This window comes from Notolepis coatsorum (genome assembly GCF_963971535.1).
Source record: "Notolepis coatsorum genome assembly, contig: SCAFFOLD_228, whole genome shotgun sequence".
In the NCBI taxonomy this organism is placed as follows: Eukaryota; Metazoa; Chordata; class Actinopteri; order Aulopiformes; family Paralepididae; genus Notolepis; species Notolepis coatsorum.
Window position 1 is genome coordinate 223,532 of NW_028169331.1, and position 24,166 is coordinate 247,697.

The 24,166-nt window shown below is 43.4% G+C and overlaps 1 protein-coding gene across 1 annotated transcript; it reads right to left on the reverse strand.

Moving 5' to 3' along the window:
* On the reverse strand, positions 1-24,166 carry LOC311248739 (heat shock protein beta-1-like; the record flags this gene model as incomplete). Its single annotated transcript, XM_084339571.1, has 3 exons — positions 1-186; positions 2,720-2,877; positions 23,917-24,166. 3 exons carry the CDS (start codon positions 24,164-24,166, stop codon positions 1-3), a joined length of 594 nt encoding a protein of 197 aa, XP_084195697.1.

Below are 24,166 nucleotides of genomic sequence, written 5' to 3' on the forward strand. Positions count from 1 at the left end.
TCAGAGGTGAGCTTCAGCACGGTATGTGAGAGGGGGTTCTGGTCCCCCCGGCGCGGGGGTCCGCCTGACGTTGACCACTAGGACACCGTCAGGGCTCAGGGTCCCACTGACCGACAGGGGGTCCATGTCATCTGGCAGCAAGGCCTTATGGGTAAACGTGTCACAGACACTCCCGTCGTCCAGGACCTGGGGTAGGGGTGGGGGGCACAGGAAAAGAGACAGAGGGAGCAAGGAAAAGTTTGAGTGGTGGAAAGAAGACTGTACCCTCATGAGAAAAAAAGTGCCTAAAGGTGTAGAATATAATTTCATAAGAAATTACCACCTCCAGAAGATGTTTGTTTGAGCATAATGTATGTTATTTCAAATATTGCTAGCTACTGTATTGTCACTTTCTTAATGTGTATCTTCTGGATAAATGATGCATGAAAAAGCAGTATTTGCTGTAAACAATCAGCTAACTTAAGTCACGGTCATGATTAGCCCCATCCCTCAGGGAGAGAACTGTCACAGGTTGACATATTATTTTGTGTATATTCTTTTTTTCTGAGTGCTTTTTCTGTGTAACTGTGTCTAGGACTGGCTGAGAACATTGACATTTGCCGTGATTAATTACTAGATGAGAGGCAGCCTTGACATTGAACTTGGCCTAATTGGGGAGAGATAGCGGACTGATTGCTTGTGTACTATTATTGGATGTTCTGTGCCTGCCCCTGTGCCTGCCCCTCTCCCCTCCTTCTCCTGCCTCTCTAAGCCCTCCTATAGGAGGAGGATGACATCACCAGCTTTAGCCTTGGAAATAAAACCAGGAAGGAGATAATGGATTGGGAGACCTGGTTCTCATGGGAGGTCTCACACTACATGTCATCTGTGACGGTCCTAAAAGCCTTCTCCAACCCAACCACCACCCAGAGGAACCAGCTAAACAGCTTGACTTGGGTACCCTCTCTATTTCATCTCTCCCAAGTTAAGTAACGTTTTCTTCTGCTCTCAAATTGAGTGTTGGATATTGAACTGTGAACGAACTGTGATTCAGTTCTCTTTTGACAGGTTGACTGAATCTTTGCTACAACCAGGAAGAGTGGCCCTGGAACTGATGCTTGAATACTAACCCACCATTTAGGCATTTCCCAGAGCTTCTGTGCTGTGCATTTGATGTACTAATTTATTCTATGTAAATAAAGTTTGTTATCTTCTTTTTTTTCTTTTTCTTTTTTTCTTTGGCAGACACCCATTGTGTGTGTCTACTTTCTCTGGTAAACTACTACCAGTTGTGTTTACATCTAGGTCGATCTGTGACATTACCATCATCAAGTTGCATGTAATGCAACAGGTATATATATTTATTTTTTTAAAGCACACAAACATACACAAACTAAACTCAGCGGATAACCAGTTAGAAGTTCAACTAGACCTTCAAAATAGTAATAGAATAGTTCCAACTATTTAGCCTGTGAAAGAACTTCTGATGAACCCATCTTTTGGGGGTTTAGAAGAAAGAGATTGAAATTGAAAGGGGTGTAGGTGGAGCATTCTCCTATGCAGAGAGCTGGATGATGTTCCACTTGGATTCCGCTGTCAAACATCTCTGCCCAAAGAGGAAGTAAACTAACCGGTGCTACCTATACTCTTATAACTTTTTCTTAACATAGTGAAATAAAATTAGTTAACCCTTAACATATAAATAATATTATAATATTGTTCCTTCCATATTTTATTTGTCTATTTTATGAATAAGAATCATCACGTTAACAAACAAAGTCAGGGGAAGCGGAGTTGAGCAGAGTGAGAAAAGAGAGTGAGAAGTGAAAGACGGAAGGGAGGAGGTCAGCACTGCTCAGCTGGTGGAGCGAGAAAAAAATAGAAGAGAGCAGGAGGCGAGGTGAAGAAACGTTCACTCCTTTTCCTGAGACATGATTTCTACACTGGAAGCACAAGCTGCATGTGGATTTTAAACAATCCCCCCTCACTGCTACAGATGTTCTCCTAGCTTTTCCACCTGCTCTGGCTTTTACCAGTGATTAGCATCAACGTACCGTACAACACCTGCAGAGGGGCCCCACTGGACGGATAGCAAGACGAGCTAACAGTGCTCTTCTGACATCACGCATACAACGAGTCCAGACTCAACCAGAGTAATCTCTCTGAGAGACGTCGCTACGGAGTGATTCATGTATGGAAGGGAGTGAATGAGTCATGGTCTACATGTTGGAAGACATGTTGGTAAGACTTTAGTCATACTTCTAGTCATAGTATTCCTGTGACATGGTACAACCTACATGTACTGTATGAAGACGTGTTGGTAAGACTTTAGTCATACTTCTAGTCATAGTATTCCTGTGACGTAGCAGGCCTTTCCTATCAACAAGGCGCACTGCCATCAACACAGTTCATTAGCCACAGTTGTGTCACCTGATTACAATCACCTGTTGTTAGTCTACCAAGATGTCTCAGTGGAATACAGTGGATATGTATTATAAGTATTAAGTATGCGAATAATCATAATTGTTTATAATAGTAATAATATAATTGCAGTCATAATTAGGCAGTTTTTCGTATTGAGATATAACACATTATAAGGCTTGCAATGTATCATACAGTCATCATAACATATAATAATCCATTATAGCTGTCTGTAGGTCTTTTATGTGTCACTAAAGCATTCACATACACCCTCTAAATATAGGGACACATTTCGCGCATACACACCGCGCATACACACCTTCTCAGCGTGGATGAAGACGTGATGGTTGTAGGCCATGACCACTATGTCATGAGGTTCAAACTGGCTGACGTCCGCTGACAGGTAGTAGCTGTCTCCCACTGAGCGCACCGCCCCTATGCTGGCCTGGCGAGCTGTCACAGCGCCACCTGTGGAGCCTGGAGGAGAAGAGCAGGACCATAAAGGAAAGGTTATGCTAGGTAAGAGCTGTTTGGCTACATCCAATTCACACTCAATTCAATTCAGTTGATTTTTTTTCCCCAAATTCAAATATTGAAAAATATTTTACATGAGAGGATTGGTCACATTCATTCATTCAAACCTTTATTTATTCTCGAAAAGACAATTGAGGTCACCCTCATTTTCAATGCTTTACAGACATTTCAATGCACACATTTCTACAATATAACAATAATAAATATTAATAACTATCTATATAGTACTTTGCACACATGGACCGCAGTCCAGAGTGCCCCACAGCAATTAGTATAAAATGAACATGGGCATAAAATCAGCACAATAGTACAATGTCGCTCGAAGGCATGTGAACCCCCGCGGAACAGCCAGTCCCCCAAACACGGCACACATCAATCCCTACCACATCCCCATCCAAGACACCCCACCCGATAAAGCACGTCATGACAAGGAAAACACAAACAACCCGCGCGCCCCTCACACCACCATGCACGGCGACGGGAATGCCACCCCTGTGGGCCAGGCCACCTCCACATGAAGAAAGATAATGGATGTGTGTGGGTTGTTTTGGATAAAATAATATATAAGATAGAAAGATTAAATCATTTTGAAAGAACAATGGCTTTTTTAATGTAATAATACAGGCTCAGAGATAAATGTCAGTTTTACTACTGTCTCCCACTGATTGAATGAACATGATACCAATTCCACCTAAATTCAGTTCATGCTTTTACATATGCTCTTCCAAACACCAGACACATTCCTGGGAAATAATCTGGCACCCAGGAAGTGATGCATTTTACAGTACATCACCAGCGGGCAATGTACAAATGCAGTTAGCATGACTTTTCAAAATGGAAATTAAGTAAGTGTTGTGTAAGTGTTTGTCACCAAAACAAAAAGAGGATATTCTTGCAGATGAGGCACCCTGGAGCATCAGCGTATTTAGACCACTATCACTAGGGCACGTGCCCTAGTGATGATCATCTGTGCCCCAGTGATGAAAAAAATAAATAAAATGTTTTTTTTTTTTTTTTTTAACAAATGTTTTTTATTTTCCCTTTTTTAACATGATCAAATGATCATTTAACATGATCAAATAATTATTATAATATTTTTTACTTCGCTTTGAAATATTATAGTGAAATATTTTGCACTGCATTTATCTTGTTGAAATCCTCCAACAGGCTCTTTTTTGTAAGTTGACTGGTTTGCACACCAATAATACAGTGCAATAATAGAATAGTAGAATAGATAGTAAAATTATGCAATAGAATGGCCAGAGTAAAATAGTGCTACAGTACAATCAACAGCAGGGTGTATTAGAAGGCTATGGTGAAGAGGTACGTTTTTAGCTTATTTCTGAAAATATTAAGAGATCTAGCTTCCCTAATGTCCATAGGTAGTGTGTTCCATAACTTTGGTGCATAGTTAGCAAAGGCTGCATCCCTGATTTTCTTTAGACTGTGGCTTGGAACCTTCAATAGACCAGTAGTAGATGATCACAATGTTTATACTTTGTATATAAGGAGGAGGACCTTGAAATCAATTCTAAATGTTACCAGAAGCCAGTGTAGGTTACTTACTTGTAACTTCGGGTTTGATCCAAGGAGTAAGTTGCCCCATATTGCTCTGTAACATTTCTCTTTTTGTTATAGGACCGACTAGTAGGATTTCAGTTTTGCCCTCATTTAATTTTAGGAAGTTGTTCGTCATCCATTTGTTTATTGCTAAGAGACAGGCGGAAATGGAGTTTATAGCTGTGTGATCATTTGGTTCAGCGGAGATGTACAATTGTGTGTCATCTGCGTAACTATGGAAACATACATTGTGCTTTCTAATGATGTCTCCTCAATGTTCAATGTTCAATGCAATGTTCAATGCAAGTAAAGCACTTTAAACTTTAAGTATGACTAAATGCTTTATTGACTATATATATAGTAACTGTTCCAAAATGCATAGATTTCTATGTATTTTAGGGGTTTGGGTGGCTAGCTCTTTTTAATATAAATGTCAGATTGTTTTATTTATTTCATAGATTTCTATGCATTTCAGGAGTTTGGGGGGCTGGCTCCCCAAAATAATTAAATAACATAACCCTAACCTAACCCTAAAACCGAAATAAAGTTAAAAAAAAAATAGTTACAAAATCCACCCATTTTCGCCCACAAACCGGCCAAAACCGGCCAAATTTTTTTCGTAGTTGTTGGTGCCCTTCTGTGCCCTACTGAAGTGCTGGGTCTAGATACGCCCCTGCCCTGGAGTCTAAACCTATTTTTGGTTTGCCTGGTGTAATTGTGTAATAATGCATGTATAACCTCAACCCTGTTTTGCAAAATTAGGTGATATACATATTTTTTTCCCAGGTCTATCAGAATATATTCAACAATTATGTCACATGAATGTATACACAAGTTATATCACAATATACTAAATAAAAAAATGAATCTCACAGAACTTTCAATAAACAACAATAGAGCAGCAAAAGACAACATTAAAGACTCCAGTCACCCGAACAACTGCCTCTTTGAACTGCTGCGGTCAGGCAAGCGATACAGGAGTCTCAAGGCGAGCACAGAAAGACTCAGAAGAAGCTTCTATCCCCAGGCCATCAGGCTGCTAAACGAACAATGAATGAACACTACACAACAACAACCACCAAACGCACATAGCACACACATCCACACGCACACACTCACTTTAAACAAACACACTGTAGCACCCACTCCACACACTTATAGCACACACCCACTTTAAACAAACACACTGTAGCACCCACTCCCCACACTTTATATTTATGGATGAAGGATTGCACTACAACTCGTACACCTTACTGTAAATTGTACCTAAAATTGTACCTCATCCCATTTCTGCTTTGCACTAGATAGTACTGTACATTAGTACACTGCATAGTATTGTGTATTGTATATTATATGGTAACTCAGAACATTGTACATATGTCTATACCGAACACTGTGACCTCATTTTCTTCTTCTAAATTCATGCTATATTATGTTATTATGTTATTTGATACTATCTTGTCTAGCACAGTCTCTGGAGCGTAACAGTAAGAAGCATTTTGTATGAAAGTATTCTGTACTTCTGTATGACAACTATTAAAGAACTTGAACTTGAACTTGAACTTGAACATTGGAACAACAAAAGAACAATAATAAACAACGATTTTACCCAACACACAAAAAAACTATTTAAATTTGTTTCAAGATAAGTCATATGTAACTAATATGTATGTAAGTCATATTAGTTTTATAAAGGCTCCAAAAGGACACTGCTATTCCAATCTGAATTACAGAGCTTCTGGAAGGATCACACCAGATGGCTCTTTGGAAAGCATCGACGGTAAGGTGTGCAGATAGCATGTAGTACTGAGCTGCTCTAAAAATAGTCACGTGAGTGCAGCTGACCCCAGCTTGTAAGTTTGAAAATCATGTATTGTGATGTTATGGGCTGAGTCTACAGTTGATGATTGCCTATAGCTATAGCTCTATGAGAGGAGGTTCTGGGCTGAGTCTGCAGTTGATGATTGCCTATAGCTCTATGAGAGGAGGTTCTGGCCTGAGTCTACAGTTGATGATTGCCTATAGCTCTATGAGAGGAGGTTCTGGGCTGCTAGAACTCACTGGAGAACCTCCCGGTCATAGGCCTAATTCAAACACACATCTGTGATGGGAAGCTATGCCCTAACATTCAAGCCAGGTTTCTGTGAGTGGTGCTCACAAAGGTTTCAAAGCACAAGGGATAGCTCCTCTGTAGAGGCATGTGTCCTATTTTTGGATAACCGATATGAATTAACCAGGGTGGTTGTATTTGATGTCCTCACTGGAGCATATGGTCATGATTGAGGCCTCTGTTTGGGGACGCTAAAGATCTTTCGTACCAATCTGGACAGAGACACTCAAGAGAGACACATGATGCAGACATGTCAAGTGGTTTTGTGTGTTGCCCCTTTTCCCAACGGCACTGTTCAATTTTTTTTACAATCATCCATGTTTCTCATTTTAAGAATTTTGAAAATAAGAAAATAATATTATTACCAAAATGTGAAGTGCCCACATTTTAATAGTGATTTGTCTCTGAGTTGATCCCCCAGCATGGCGCCAAGCAGTCCTTAAACACATACTTTTAATGCCATCATTATAATTGTACGGCTTGGCAAAAATCATTACTTCATTATTGCCACTTATCTTTTACTGTTGAGTCTAGTCCATCTTAGTACTCTCAGCTCTATACTGTATATGACCACACAGATGGTGGCTGGAGCCATAGGGACTGTGCTTCACAGTGCAGAGAGGATCTAATGGAGTCAGCTCTTTACTTATATTGAGCTGTAGGCAGTGGTGCAGTGGTATAGTTGAAGAGGTTGGTAGGTCTGATGAGAGGAGGAGTATATACTGCAGTCCCCATGCTGTAAGCATGTTTATATGGAAATGAATACTCCAGATATTAGCTAGTATCCTGGTTATTAAGGTATGTGTCAGGATGAGGTATGTACTATTTGATGTATTCAAGTTGTTAAAGGAATATGCCAACATTATGGGAAATGCACTCACCATCTTCTCCAGAGTCAGACAACAAGAGAGATACCAATTTCCTCTCTGTGTGTTCAGTAGAAACCTATCCGGCTGCAAGCTAGCCTAGCTTAGCACAAATGAATGGAAGCGGATACGGCCCACTAGCCTAGCTTAAAACTCTGGGAGAGATGTTTCTGGCCAACAGCTAGGCTTCCATTAATTTGTGCTGAGCTAGGCTAGCTTGCAGCCGGATAGCTTTTTACTGAACACACAGAGAGGAAATTGGTATCCATTTTCTTTCCGCATTTCCCATAATGTTGGCGTGCTCCTTTAAGTTGTATTTTATTGTCCCTGTGGGGAATTTGTCCTCAGCATTTGACCCACCCATTTGACCTGCCCACTTAGGAGCAGTGGGCGGCCACTTGACAGATGCCCCGAGGACCAACTCCAGTTGTGATGCCAGTACCTTGGTCAATGGCAGGAGAATGTACCTAGCGTGCATGTCTTTTGGTGTGGGATGAAACCGCTGTGCCTGCATGCAAACACAAAGGAAACATGCAATCTCTGCCCCCCACCAGCGTTTGAGCCCAGGACCTTCTTGCTGTCCGGAAAACAGTGCTAACAACTGCACCACTGTGCCGCCCACTCGTATTCCTCTGCATATGAGAGAACACAATTGTGCATACAACCACCAAAACAGAACTTACACAGGCCACACACGCCCAACAGAAAATGGGTTAACAGGAGGGTATATTCAAAATGCCCAGATAAAGAGGCAAGTATTCTCTGTATACCTGTGTGTATTCTTGACCAAACCAGAAGCAGCTCACCACACCATCTATGAATGAATGAATGAATGAATGAATGAATGAATGAATGAATTGAATGAATGAAATTATTTTATTTCGAATGTTTACAAATAATAAACAATAAACTATTTTTTTTTTCAAAATCTTTACCAATAAACACGCGAAAAGGATAGGTTTGAAGCACAAAAGGCTTATAGAGCAACCTACCCCTAATTCAAAAACAAATTCCAAAAAGTTAAAGTTTGCACAAATAAAACAAACAAACAAAAAATCAACAATCAACAAAAAACTATCCAGAAAAGAACAAAAAAAGTTAAAGTTTGCAAGATAAAACAAACAAACAACCAAAAAATCTATAATCAACAACGAACAAAAAACGTTCCCGAAAAGAACATAAGCCAACATAGGAAAATCTATACTTCATGGTAGAGAAAACAGATTCTACATGTAGGTTAAATTTGACTATAGGATTCTAGAACCCTGTTTTTAAACATATTTTTAAACTTAAAAATACTCCTGCTGTTTTTTATTTCATCCGGTAGATTGTTCCAGAGTTTTACTCCTTTAACTGACAGACATACTTTTAAGTGTGGTTCGAGCTCTAGGCTGTTTGAAATTGAGTGCTCTTAAATTAAACCTCACCTCTTGTTCTTTAAACACAATTTGTAAGTTGCTTGGCAGTTGATAACTTCTATAGCTTTAAAAACTATCTCTGTTTTTTGAACTACGGGCATTAAAGTTCCTTTACTTAGTTGACCTTAAAACAGCAGTGTGTTTGTAGGATCATTGTTCACAACCCTTATTGCTTTTTTCTGTAAGATAATAATAGGATTCAGATTCGTTTTGTATGTGTTTCCCCAAGTTTCTATACAGTAAGTTAGATATGGTAATAAAAGAGTACAATAAATTGTGTATAATGATCTCAAATTTAATATGTGTCTGGTTTTTCTTAAGATGCCTAAGCTACGCGCTGTTTTTTCTTTACATAGTTATGAGTTTTCCAGCTGAGGTTTTGGTCTATCACGACACCCAAAAAAGTAAATAAATTTACTCTTTCAAGATGAACATTGTCTATGCATATCTCTACTCGAGTATCCGGATTTATTTTTTTATTACCAAACAAAATAAATTTAGACGTACTTATATTTAAGGAGAGTTTGTTAGTATCAAGCCAACATTTCAGCTTCCCCAGTTCACCTGTAATATTTGTTAGCAACTGTTGAAGGTCTGCACCTGAACACATTTTTTTTGTATCATCTGCAAAAATGACAAATTTTAGTTTATCAGAAACAGCAATGATATCATTGATATATGAATAATTTCGGGCCTAAAATGGATCCTTGCGGTACCCCACATGTTATCACTTTGCAGGATGATCTGGTCTCCCCCATCTGCACACATTGTTTCCTATTTTCCTATTATATGTATATGTTGTGTCTGTCCACTATGTTTGTTAATTTGTCATCTCCCCCCCCCCCCTATGTAAAGCGACCTTGGGTCCTCTGAAAGGCGCTTAAACGAAGTTATTATTATTATTATTATTATTATTATTATTATTATTATTATTATTATTATTATTATTATTATTATTATTATTATTATTATTATTATTATTATTATTATTATTATTTTCTATGTAACTTTTTATCCAACTGAGCCCTACCCCTCTAATTCCATACTAAGTTTCCTGAGTAAGATGTCATGATCAATGGTATCGAAAGCTTTTTTCAGATCAATAAAAAGTTTTTAAAAACTCCAACTGCATACTGTTTATTATTGATTGAATTTGTTAACTCTTCTTCTACCTGCATGAGAGCCATTGATGTGGATCTGTTAGTTCTGAATCCATACTGTGGAGGCTTGATCTCCCTTGCTAGATCTGGGCCAACATTTACAAAAAAATTATAAAACTCCTTCCCTACCTCATGCATGTTGGTTATTTCCGTTCCATTTACAGAAAAATGATCAATATAGCCTGGTTTGTTATTTGATTTTCCAATTATTGTGTTTATAATTGTCCATGTTCCTTTAATATCATTTTTATTAATTTCTAGTAAGTTATTATAATAATCCTTCTTACGTTTTCTTATAATATCTGTTAATTTATTTTTATATATTTTATATTTGATTTCTTTCTGTTTAGTGCTATGCTTGATGAAATCTCTATAAAGAGTATTCTTCTTTTTACAGGCATTTGAAATTCCTTTTGTTATCCATGGTTTATCTGGCTTCCTTGTTCGTCAGCTACTTTGCTGCACAATAGAACAGAAACAAGTCATGAATGTATTCAGAAAGCAGCCATATGCTGAGTCCACATCAGTTGCTTCAAACACCTCAACCCATTGCTGGAGAGCCAGTTATATATCGTATTAGCTTACGCTCTGCTCGTAGTGGAACATATCCCATAGCCAGTCTAATACTGAATACATTTCTTCACATGTACACACCCATCCACCTGGCCACACCCCCATCCGCTCCTCTACATAAGCGGGATGTGGCCATACTAACAGCTCCTTCCCTATTTTCACCACCGACCAGTGTCTGTATACACCACTTGAGTTTAGTGCCGAAATAGTTGTTGGAAAGGAGCTACGTGGACATATTTTTTCTCTCTCTCGCCAATTTTTGAGAAAAGCTAAGTCATAATGTCTGCACCTTCGGGGGGTTTGAACGCTCACAACATCACCCTTCACCAGCGTTTCTCCATTGCCGCGTCCGCCGTGCGTCGTGGGGCTGCTCTGACTCCACGGTCGTGGCAGTCGGATACGCCCGAGCGGCGCCCGGTGGTGAGTCTGCCTCTCAGAGGGGCCGTTGAGCCGCCGTCTCCCGTGAGATGGCCTGGTTCCGGCCCTGGTTCCCTCGCCAGTGGACGGTCTGCCGATAGGCAGACAGCTCCTCTGGTGCCTGGGGATTTGCGACGCAGGCTCTTCGCCTCTGCTCGCTCCCGTCATAGGGCGGCGAGCTGCAGGGGCGAACGGCCTGGTTGGGGGTGTGCTGGAGCCGAACGAGAGTGCTCTTGCCCTGTCTCTGTTTCCGATGGAAACTGAGGATCACATGGAGGGGGCGAGAGCGCTCTTGTTTGATGCCCCAATGGATTCGTATCATTCTCCCCCTCGGGGTGTGGCAGGGAGTGTTGCGTCTCCTTGGGGTCCCTTGTTCTCCGGTGTTGGGTTAGAACCTCCGACCCTGAGACAAGATGCCCAGCTATCTGCCGCGTCGGATAGTGGCGCCCGACATGGCAGCCTCCCGTACGTGTGGGACACGAGTGACGTGGAGGGAGGTGCGCAAGGGGAGTTGCTTGCCTTGTTCCCCAAGCTCATGGCGGCCGCCGCAGCCGCTAATGGCGTGGCGTTGCCGCAGCCTCTGCCTGCACCTGTTCCTGATGACATGATAGGTCATCTCTGGCAACGTCGTCCTGTGAGAGAGCTAGGCAGATGGCTAACTGGAGTGACCAGGCGAACATCGCCGCGACTCAGAGCCTAGCTGCGACGTCCAACATCGCGCAGCTAGCGCGCTACATGTCGGGGATGATGGCGGGCGGGTCGGTATTGGACGACCATCAACAGTACCTTCACGCCCAGGTGGCTGGAGCCACTCTGTCCCAGCGCCACCTTTGGCTGGAGCAGGCGAGGGTGCCGGAACAGAAGATGATTCCCCTGCTCACGACCCCCCTCTCCGATGCTGGGCTCTTCAGGTCAGCCATGCAGCAGATGATGGCTGCCTGCAGAGAGATGGAGGAGGAGCGCGCTGTGCTCCAACCCCATTTCCCCCGACCCGATGCCACCGGTGATGGCCGACGGAAACTACGCCGGCAGAGGAACGCGACCGTTGCCTCCGCCACCACCGCCGCCGCTGCTGGGCCTTCGTCCGCAGCCAGCCGCAGCTAGCCGCCCCACACCCGGAGGTGACGGTTGGGATCGACGTGACCAGGCGCCCCAGAACCGTCCCTCCGGGCCGGCTCCCCGTGGGGGCAAGCACCGTGCTGCACGCGGCAGGCGCCGCTAGTGACTCTCCCCTGTTTACCCCTGTTCCCTTCCCCGCCCCAACATATAATTTTGTTACTAAATAAAAGGTCCCTCCTGGTGGGGGACTGTTTTTTGTTACAAACTGTGTGTTTATTCACTGTTATATATTGGGGATACGGTGTATAAACCCTCACCTAGCTGTGGGGTTGTGTGTTGTTTAAGTGAGTAGGACAGTTTTCTTATAAATCTGAGGGGGTTGTGTGTATTCTGTTACATTGGAAACATGGCATCGAGTCCACAACTTGGTTAGAGTGTGCTACAGAAGTGCTCGTATATGTAGCTTGTACCGAGGTCTTGACCCTCTCTTAAACGTATGTGTTTTTTCTTAGACATAAAACACGGGTGACGTGTTTCGCACATGAGCCTAAAGCCTTGTATATAAAACCTGTTCGCAAACAAGTTATCGTCTGTGGCTGGCGTGCATTGGTTTAGCTTATCCTAGTGGATATACGCTTTTCATGTAGCATGCTGGCTACGCGGGTATCATCGCTGCTGGTTGTTTTTCATCGTATCCGGGGTGTGGGGTCATGAGGGGGTGAACTGATAAACCTCCCTCCGCTTTTTTTCTGATTGGTCAGGGGGTTGGGCCTCCTGTCCTTCAGGCTTCCTGTCGCACTTTTGGGTCAGCGCGTCACAGGGTAGGGAGAGGGGGAGGGAGTTCCCTGGTCCCACGCCATATTTGGGCAGGTGGGTCACTGAATTCCCCCCGCCATAGAGTACGTCACTGGCCGCGTTTCTATTGGTTGTGAGACTTCCGTGAGTTCTTTTCAGGCTCCATGTTGTGGACCTCTGTTATTGTCAAGATGAGTTATGTTTTCTGCTCTGCGCTCACGTAGCTCAATGTTACATATATCTTTTCAAATTGTTACTCACGTGGGAAGTCTCTCTGGGGGTTCCCTGTCTCCTCTCTTTATACAGAGCAGTTTTGACAGGGGTGTTTTTTCGCTCAGACGCGTCATATGGGACCCATATCTGTGTCTCTTGGCCGGCTTCCTGCCTCTCTCCCAGGCGTCTTGGAGGGAACGTTATATGGGTTCTTGTTAGAATTACCATTGATATGTTTTGGGTCTCGACGTATACATAGTGCTGGCCCTGTGTGGAATCACGCGTGGGCTTGCGCGCCTTGGTTGCTCATCATTGAAACAGCGTTTTCATGGGGCAACTAGGATGGAGTTTGTCTCTTCTGAGCGCCAGTGTACTAGGTTAGTCTCGATGAATTCTCGTTCATCTCTGGGGGGAGATAACGGAATAGATCAAAGCATTGGCGGGGGGGTCTCACGCTTTTGGGGTGGGCCACCGGGCGCGGTGCTTTTATGTTCTGACCGGCTTGGTGGCGCCCTCTGTGATGTTTTAGATCGACACGCATACCTACCCCCCTCTTAGGACTGGGGATGGTGGCGTGATTAGGACACAGGACTGGTTCTGGTCGCGCCGGACCAGGTCAGTTAACCCGTTGTCCGCCGGGGCGCAGATCTGCTGTTCTGGTACCCTGAAGGACTTGTGCTTTTTCGGGGGGAAAATGCCGGGTTGGCCCGGGCGTTGCAGGGGTTAATGTTATGGAGGTGTTCGTGGTTATATCACTGTGTGTTATCCTTCACTATTGCTTGGTCCATATTGTGTTGTACCTTGCGCTGTGCTAAAGGAGCCTGGTCCTTCTCCATTCTTTTTTCGCCCCTATCTTCTCCTGCTTGGCGGGGCAGGGAGGGGGCTGTCGAGGTGGGTTTTGTACCCCTCTGGCATCCCTGTATACGTCCCGGTCCGGACTCGTTCTCGTCGACCTGTTGGCCTGGGTTAACCCCTTCTTGAGAACTGAAACACTTGTACTGCTGTATAGCCGGTGTATACCCGCAGTTGTGTTTTGGAGTTTTTTCTTGGGGGGGTTATAGGAACAACCGCCTCCTGTTAGGTGGTGGTTGGTTTCCAGGTGTGTTGGTAGCAGAGTCGACTCTCGGGTTAGGCCGGGCTTGACCCCGTCTGCCTGCGAGTGTGCCCCTGCACCCTTCATGACGTCTGCCAATCGTGTCAGCCTTCTCTGCCTCGGCCCCTCTAGAGGGTCGGGTTTTTTTTTGTGGAGGCTGCGACATGGTGCACAGCATACCAAACGCCCCTTCCGCCGGGGTGCTGTTTTCAGCAGACCCCTTAGGCGCCTGTCTAGTCCGCAGTGCTCCTGGCACAGGTCGAGTCCTTTTGACCTGTTGCCTGGATTGAGGGATCAACCTCTTTGGGGGTTGTCTCCCCGGTGCGCTGCCTGGTCCCGCTGTGGGGGTGTAGCCTCTTGAGGGCTTCAGGGCAGCGTGCTGTAGGGGGGAAGGGCCTGCTCTTGGATGGGCCCTGTCCGATATGCTGGCGATGTGGGGGGTGGTGTCACTAGTGACCGCCTGGTGGGGTCTCAAGGCTGCAGCGTCGTTGGCCTCACCAGGCCCCCTTTTTCTGGGGGGTCCTGACCCTTCCTGGGGCTGGGTCCTCCTTCACGCTCCGCTGCTACGGCCTTGCCACGGGGTTGGGTTCTTGACCTTGACCCATATGGCTCGCTGATAACAAACTATCATTACACATGGGCAAAACAGAGTCCATTCTCTTCGGTTCAAATAACAAACTCAGCAAGACCGACGGCTTCTCAGTTACAGTGGGTGACAATATTGTCACAAGGAAAGACGAAATTACCTACCTGGGTTCCATCCTAGAAGCAAATCTTTCCTGTGACAAAATGGCATCCAATGTAATAAAAAAAGTCAACCAACGAACTAGATTCTTGTACCGGATCTCCTCTCTGGTAAACAAGAATACCCTGAAGACTCTGGCAGGAGCACTCATTCAAGGGTACTATGACTATGCGTGCACCTCATGGTACCAAAGCACCTCAAAGGCGCTTAAAACAAAATTACAAACATCACAAAACAAACTGGTCAGACTACTACTTGACCTGAACCCCAGAACCCACCTCACCCCTGCCCACTTTGACAACCTAGGATGGCTTAGAGTAGACGACAGAGTACAGCAACTTGCAATGGGCCTGGTCTACAAGATACACTATACGACCGGGGTGCCCATGTACATGTCAAAATACTTCCCAAAGGTCAGTGAATACCACAACCACTACACCAGAGGAAGCTCAACAAATCATGTTAAACCCAGATTCGGCTCAAACAAGGGACTAAACACGTTTCGCAATTATGCCACAACAATGTGGAACGCTCTACCCAAAGCTGTAAAGGAATGTGAATCCCTGCCCACATTCAAAACCGCTCTTAAAGAGCACCTACGGGAGGCTGCAATTCGAAACTGGCCACCGTAAATGCCCAAAACCCCCACCACCGCCTAATAGACAGTCTCCTCCCCACCGCATGTATATATTCCCTCCCCGCCGTATGTATATTTCTCTCCCACCCACCCACCCCCTCCTAATGTACAGTCCCCTCCCCATCATATGTATATACTCTGTCAGGATCTAGGGGTAACAGTACTGTATATTTGAATACCGCTTATGTCACAAATGTATCAGTACTAAATACCTATATGTCCCTATGCCATAAATGTCATGTATGTTGTGTATGTCATAAATGTCTATATGAATTGAAAATGGGGGACCCTGATGGAAACAAGACAAACGTCTTTCTCAGGTCTGCATCCCCTTAACAATTGTATGTATTGAGCCGTACTGTATTGTACCCATTCTGCAATCTGTTAAATAAAGTTTTCATTCATTCATTCATTCACCCCGTGATATTAGGGATTGTAACAGGGTTTTTTCCTTCCAGTTCGTTCCCTAGTGGCATGTGGGTTGCGCGCCTGTGTAGTTGTGGTTTCTTCTGTGGGAAGGTAAGTCCCATGATCTGCTCATCCTGTGCGTTGAGTTGCTAAACCCTCTTCGCACAGTCGGATCCGATTCCCTCCCGTCCTCCACTAGGGGGGTCTGGGGGCTCGGGTCCTCCCCGGTTCTGATGGTTGTGGGGGGCCTCAGCGGGTACATTTGTCGAGCTTCCGCTCTGCTCAGCTCTTGTGTTCCACTACGAGCAGAGCGTAAGCTAATACGATATATAACATACGGTTATCCTATAACCAAAGTTATATGAGTATAGCGAGCGCTCTGCTCGGACTCACTGAGGACCCCGTGGTCTTCGCCTTCGGTGGTGAAAGACTTGGGAAGGAGCTGTTATTATGGCCACATCCCCGCTTATGTAGAGGAGCGGATGGGGGTGTGGCCAGGCCTGTGTACATGTGAAGAAATTCATTCAGTATTAGACTGGCTATGGGATATGTTCCACTACGAGCAGAGCGCTCGCTATACTCATATATATCTATGGTTATAGGATAACCGTATGTTCCCTTTTGAGTGCCCCTATTGAGTCCTCTGAAAGGTGTCTTTTATTACTAATTCTCTGAGATTCCCTCTTTGGCTGATTATTATCTTCTATTATTACAAAAACTGGTAAGTGATCTGTTATATCATTTGTCAGCAGTCCGCACACAATTCTATTATTTATAACATTAGTGAAAATGTTATCGATCAAAGTAGCAGAATGAGAGGTTATTCTGCTAGGCTTATTAATTATCGGGAAGAGGCCTAGGCTATGCATGGTTGATGTAAAATCATCTACTGTATATTTGTTTTTTTGTTTGGGTTTAAAATATTGATATTAAAGTCGCCACAAATTAATGTAACCTTTTGCTCTATGTTAGTAAGTAGCTCTTCCATCTTTTCTCTGAAATTCTCAATGCTTGAACTAGGCGCTCTATAAACACAGCTAACCAAGATGTTTTTCTGCTTTTCCCTTTCAATCTCCACTGTAATATACTCACAGAGGTCTTCAATAGCAGCACTCATGTGATCAATAACCTTATACTTTAGTTTTTGATCAATGAATAAAGCAGTCCCGCCTCCCCCTTTGTGGATTCTGTTTATACATCTAAAGTCATACCCATCCAACTAAAAAAACTCTTCTTTCTCTTGGGTAATCCAGGTCTCAGAAATTGCTACTAAACTAAACTGTGTTGAAAATTTACTCAGATAGTCTTTGATGTGTGAACAAATTTTGTACATACTCCTGCTGTTAAAGTGTATGATGAAAAGCGATTGGCATGATCTACTTCACCATTCACTTGCTCTTCTGTATAGTAGTCACACACTATATCAATATTATTAAAGAGATGGTCGTTCATACTAATACAATTGGCAGTATTAGGGGGTGGGAAAGCCGGTGGGTGGGGATCGGACGTTGTGGACAGCATCTCCTACCGGTCGGTTTGTGCGCCTGTACAGCAGAATCAGGAAGTATTGGGGGCAGCGTGAGCCTCCCACGCGTTACTCCTCGCCACTGAGAGATTGCGCTGTGCAGGTGAAAAGATGCGACGGCTGCCTCCTCGTGTACCGGAGGGGACACGTGATGCAAGGCTTCGTCCACATTGCAGCCGACCAGTGGGAGGCATGGTCTAACAACGTTCGAGACAGGGGAGGGTAGAATTGGATAATACGAAATTGGGATGGGAGAAAAATTGAAGACGGGGAGAAAAAAGTAGATAAAAAGAATTATTATTAAAGAGATTGACCTCAGGGTCAATGTCTACATTGAAATCATGCATAAAGAGAAGTTAAATCATCAACTAAACAAATCCTAACACAATAATAGCCTATAATAATAATCATGATAATAATCATTAATCCTAATAATAAATCCTCATCATCATCATCAGACAGTTTGCTTAACGCAGTCCAATTTCTCATGGAGTGACTGTTTACAGACCCAAAAAAGTATGGCAAATAATTTTACAAAAATAGGAACAAGGCAGAGCCTATGACACACGTGAGTTTGGTAGCAGCATGTGGAAAGAATAATATTTCATACTCAATCCTTTGTCTAAGCATTAGGCTTGCAAGACCCAAAAAAGCCAACATAGGACTAGAGTTCACGCAGCAGTGAGCTATGCAGAGAAATTTGACCCAGAAGACAGTCCAAAACACAGTCAAAACAGAGAACACAGTCATTTATAAGGGTCAAGGTCTTTTAGCTCTCTTATCATGATTATCTCCTCTGTGTCAGGTGTATCGCCATTCAGCTTAATGAGCACTTTGCAGTCTCTGGTCCACGTTGCTTTGATCTTGTTGTTTCTTCTCATCAGACGTGCCTCTCTGGCAATCTCGGCATTCTTTGCTGTTAGGTGTTCATTTATGTAAATGTTGGTTCCCTTCAGATTTTCCCCTTGCATTAGCAGCTCCGTCTTATGTTTGCGGTTTACAAACCGAATAATGATCGCAGGTTTGGCCTCTCGATCTCTTCTCGGAAGAGTGTGACAAGCAGAAATGTTGTTCTTGTCAAGGTGGATGTCCTTGCTTCTCAGGAAGGTAACGACTTGCGTCTCCAGCGATTGTTGGTCTTCATGGCGAGGCTCCTGACCTGAGTCACCTCCCCTTGCTGATAGCGCTGCCGCATACGACCTCGGCTTCACCTCCATTCCACTTATGATTACATCGGCCTTTCTTGTGAAAAGCTCCAGTTCCTGGACTCTCCGTTCCAGTTCCTCCAGATTGTTCACTTTCGATTCTAGTATCTTTATTTTCACCTCTCTTTCCTCCAGCGTTTTCCTGAGTTCCTTAACTTCGGTCAAGAGGTTCACAAGTTCAGTTTGTTTTTTCGCTACTTCTCTCACCTCACTCGCCAAGCTCTCCAATGTTTTGCTCATTTCTTTAATGTTCTTTTCCATCTTGCTTTCTGTAGTTATGATTGCTTTCGTAAGTTGAATTTTAGTCAGTCAGACATCAATTGTTCATCTACACCATCTACACTATTTACACCACATCACCACACCATCTACACCACATCACCACACCATCTACACCACACCATCTACACCATCTACACTATTTACAACACATCACCACACCATCTACACTATTTACACCACATCACCACACCATCTACACCACACCATCTACACCATCTACACTATTTACAACACATCACCACACCATCTACACTATTTACACCACATCACCACACCATCTACACCACACCATCTACATCACATCACCACACCATCTACACCACACCATCTACACCACATCACCACACCATCTACACCACATCACCACACCATCTACACCACATCACCACACCATCTACACCATCGACACTATTTACACCACATCACCACACCATACCATCTACACCACACCATCTACACCACATCACCACACCATCTACACCACATCACCACACCATCTACACCATCTACACTATTTACACCACATCACCACACCATCTACACCACACCATCTACACCACACCATCTACACCACACCATCTACACCACACCATCTACACCACATCACCACACCATCTACACCACACCATCTACACCACACCATCTACACCACATCACCACACCATCTACACCATCTACACCACACCATCTACACCACATCACCACACCATCTACACCATCTACACCACACCATCTACACCACATCACCACACCATCTACACCACATCATCTATTCTACACCATCTACACCACATCACCACACCATCTACACCATGTACACCAGTGGTGCCCAACCAGTCGACCGCAATCGCGGGTTGATTTCAAGTAGACCGTAAGATTATTTTGATATAGCATCGAGTATATGTTGTCACGTCGCGGCTGAGATGAGGCTTGCTTTAGCGCAGAGCTTTCCTCTCATTTCATTATAGACACAGACCAGCGCGGACCTTCAATGACATGCAATTGTAATTTCATTAGACACAGACCAGCGCATACCTTCAATGACATGCAATATAATTGACGCGAGCAATGGGCTAACGTCACAAACTAATCTTGTTGGCCGTTTTCTATATCTCTCCTCCCTCTGTCTCTCTCTGCCTGCGCGAGGAGCGGGCTGTGCTGTACTCTTACATACACACACACACACACACACACACACACACACACACACACACACACACACACACACACACACACACACACACACACACACACACACACACACACACACACACACACACACACACACACACACACACACACACACACACACACACACACACACACACACACACACACACACACAGGGGAAGGAAAGAGCGAGGAAGAGCGAGCAAGAGCACATGTATTGTATTTATAATTTTTATGTCTTTTAATCTACATTTATTTTGATTTAATTACTGGACTGTCATTATTGTCTATTTTACTAAAGTCGATGCTGACAACGCTTGTTGCCACAAGTGCAACAAGACATTTGCCAGTAATGTATAAGCGCTGGTACTCGTCAATGTGGCCGGCGGGGAGCTAACGTTATTAGCCTGAGCTCCGGTAGTTAAGTCTCTCGAGTAGAGTAATGGCCGACATTCCGGAAGTAAAAATGTTTTACGAATAAGAGCTTCCGATTGGTGGTAAGAACAGCAGAGTGTGTGCAAGCGGTGTGACGTAATTGGCAGAATCAACTGTCAATCAAAATAGTATTGTATGACTCCGACTTCAGCATCATGAGCATTATAAAATAAAACACACATGGCATGGTGGAATACCATAAACATCCACTTTTGCTTTGGCAATGTAAACATATGTTTTCTATGCCATAAAATATTTTCTGTCATGTGCATATTGAATGGGTATTACTAATACTATTACTACTAATACTAGCCGAGAGTAGGTCAAATTTGGGCTGGTAGCTCTCGGCTAGGTGTCAAATTAAAAAGTTGATCCTAGTTCAAAAAAGGTTGGGCACCCCTGATCTACACCATCTACACCATCTACACCACATCATCTACACCAGTGTTTCTCAACTGGTGGGTTGCTTTTGCACTACCTATCTTTGTGAAAGTGGCTTCTCAGCTCTGGTCCAGCTGAAGACAAAGCGGAGCAACAGATTGGACATTGAGCATGACCTCATAGTTGCTTTGCCTACCATCACCCCAGACTTTGAGACTCTTGTCAGGAGCAAACAACATCCCCAGTTATCCCATTAGTTCCCTGGGATGTTAAGCTAAGAAGTCTGCTAAGAAGGATATATTATTTATTATTATTATTATTTTATTTCATTGTGTTTTTAGCCCTTAGTTGCACTTTTGTTGCAACCCCAGTTATCCCATTAGTTCCCCCAAACTTACTGTAGGTCTGTTAACACTTTAAGGACCAGCCACGTATATATACGTGTTTCGGTGCCATGCGTTGTGGACCAGAGGCACGTATATAGCCGTGGCAAGTTGTTATTGTTTTATTCCATATTAATAACCGGATCAAGATCCCCGATCGACTCTGCAGATCTACCCGCCTCTGTGGAATCGGCAACATGCAATACCGGCCAGATCCTCTTAGGGATTTTTTTTTACCCTCCAACAAAGTATCATATTACTCTGATCACAAACCAACAGCATGCACCGTGTATCACGTTTCGAAGCGGAGATTTCACCATGGAATAAGGGGATTTATCATCAACCAATGGACATATCGATCTACCAGATGCCGATCGATAACGGGGAAATGCTGCCGGGTATCACACGGGCTGACGGTAAGACATTTATCACCTAATTTATAGCCGGATCGGAGCTTGCTGTGCAACGCTAGCAATCGATCTGTGAATGTGGCTACTTACACGGACACTGTATTGGTAATCGATAATACTGATCGATGTCCCCCGCCGCCCCCCTTTCATCCATAGATGCTCTGGGATAGTCCGGATCATAAGCAGTTTATGTTATTTCATTAGCATATATACAACGGAAATGCCGTTGAATATAACGTTAGTAGCCTTTAGCTCTATAACTAGCTTTCCAGAAAATAGATGATACGAAATCTGCGATAAAGCTTATATTCAATCACGGCGCTATAAAATGACAACCTACTGATGGATTTTTTTTCCTTTAAGCCATTCTGAAGGGACGGTTTATGCACTCAATTGACAATGAGAATGGACAGATAGCAACACTATAAAGTATAGATATAGCTGTTAGAAAACCCACATGTTTGTTTACATTCCCCGGTCCTTTAGCCACTAATTAGACTAAGCCCATCGGTCGTCAAAGTGTTAACACTTTAAGTGCCGAAAACGTGTTTAGGCGTCTTTCCTAGCCATGCTAAAGTTGCCGAGGACGCCCTAACTCGTCTTTAATATCAATATTTCAAAAATCTGTGATCGGAATCATATTTCCCCTCTGCAGCCTTCACACACAGTTCTGAGCTCCTCTCAATCCTCTAGCGGTTCAAGAGCGCCATCTGTTGGCCGATCGGCAGAAGCGCCAAACAGGAAGTCATGTGGATGAAGTGGTGATCACCCATATTACTTCCGGGCACTCGCTATAGGTCCCGGGACTCGAGCTCGACACAATACATAGCGATCCGTTGCCAATAACTCGATAAACAACATGATTTGGACGTATATACTATTATACAACCTGGAAATGGACCGGGTATTTCGACATCCCATAATGGAAAACTGTCTACCCCACGCTGATCGCCCAACGGCCCGAGGAGACTGGGGTGAGTTTTAGCGTGTAATATTACCGTGTTCGATACTAACTGATCTGATGAACATATGACCCACATTAGATGAATGGTATAACGCTGCCCACGGAATTATAAACGCCCCCTCGCCCATCCGGTCAACATCAGATGACGTGTAGTAACTTCCAGAAGTACGTCCAGTTGGAATTTTTTATATCGCGCCGATTGCTATCAAACTGTATTTCATCATCAATATAATGCATTTGGGGCTATAAATCACGTTCTGGAGAAAGCTGCAGAAAGAGATGAAAACATACTTATACCTTAGACCATATTTTAGTATGAATATGTGAATGAAAAAGTTTAACGTTGCTACACCATGAACAATACATATAGGACCTTGAATGGGCCCTAATAATGGCAATCTAGCAATAGAATTTAAAAAGTTATAGCCCTGCAAAGAAGGGGAACTTCTCCATGTTAAATAGAGCTGGCAACGGATGGTATATCATGAATTTAGCCTTAGGCAATCAAAGTGTTAAGCTAAGAAGTCTGCTAAGAAGCATAATTATTTATTATTATTATTATTATTATTATTATTATTATTATTATTATTATTATTATTATTATTATTATTATTATTATTATTATTATTATTATTATTATTATTATTATTATTATTATTATTATTATTATTATTATTATTATTATTATTATTATTATTATTATTATTATTATTTTATTTCATTGGGTTTTTAGCCCTAGTTGCACTTTTGTTGCAACCCCAGTTATCCCATTAGTTCCCCCAAATGTAGGTCTGTTATGTTAAGCTAAGAAATCTGCTAAGAAGCATATTCTTTATTATTATTTTATTTCATTGGGTTTTTAGCAATAGTTGCACTTTTGTTGCACTTTTTTGTGTTTATTTCATGTTTTGAAAGATTGCGTATTACTGCAAATTCATTTATTTTTACATAAATCATAGTGGTTCAAAATTTTGGGTCGCGAATTAATGACTAAGGAAAATGTTGGGTCCCGAGGCTAGACCAGTTGAGAACCACTGATCTACACCATCTACACCACATCACCACATCACCACACCATCTACACTACACCATCTACTGCCCCCATTATCTTCCTGCAGCAGCTGCACTGAAAACAACATGAAGGACTGCTGGTAACTCTCCTCTACTCACCACCAGCGTATCCGTAGGAGCCTCGGCTACTGTGCCGGCTGAACGGAGGCAGGCAGAGGGGGCCGCCGCCAGGCCCCTCCTCGCCGAACAGGCTGCAGGGGCTGGCGGGGTCCAGGAGCTCCTCAAACAGGGGGTCCCCGGCCCCCCCCGCAGAACCCTCCGACCGGAAGGAGCTGGAGGTGCTGAAGCGGGACGACGTGCGGTAGGAGGAGGAGGAGGAGGAACGTCGGCTGGATGAAGTCGAAGATGTCAT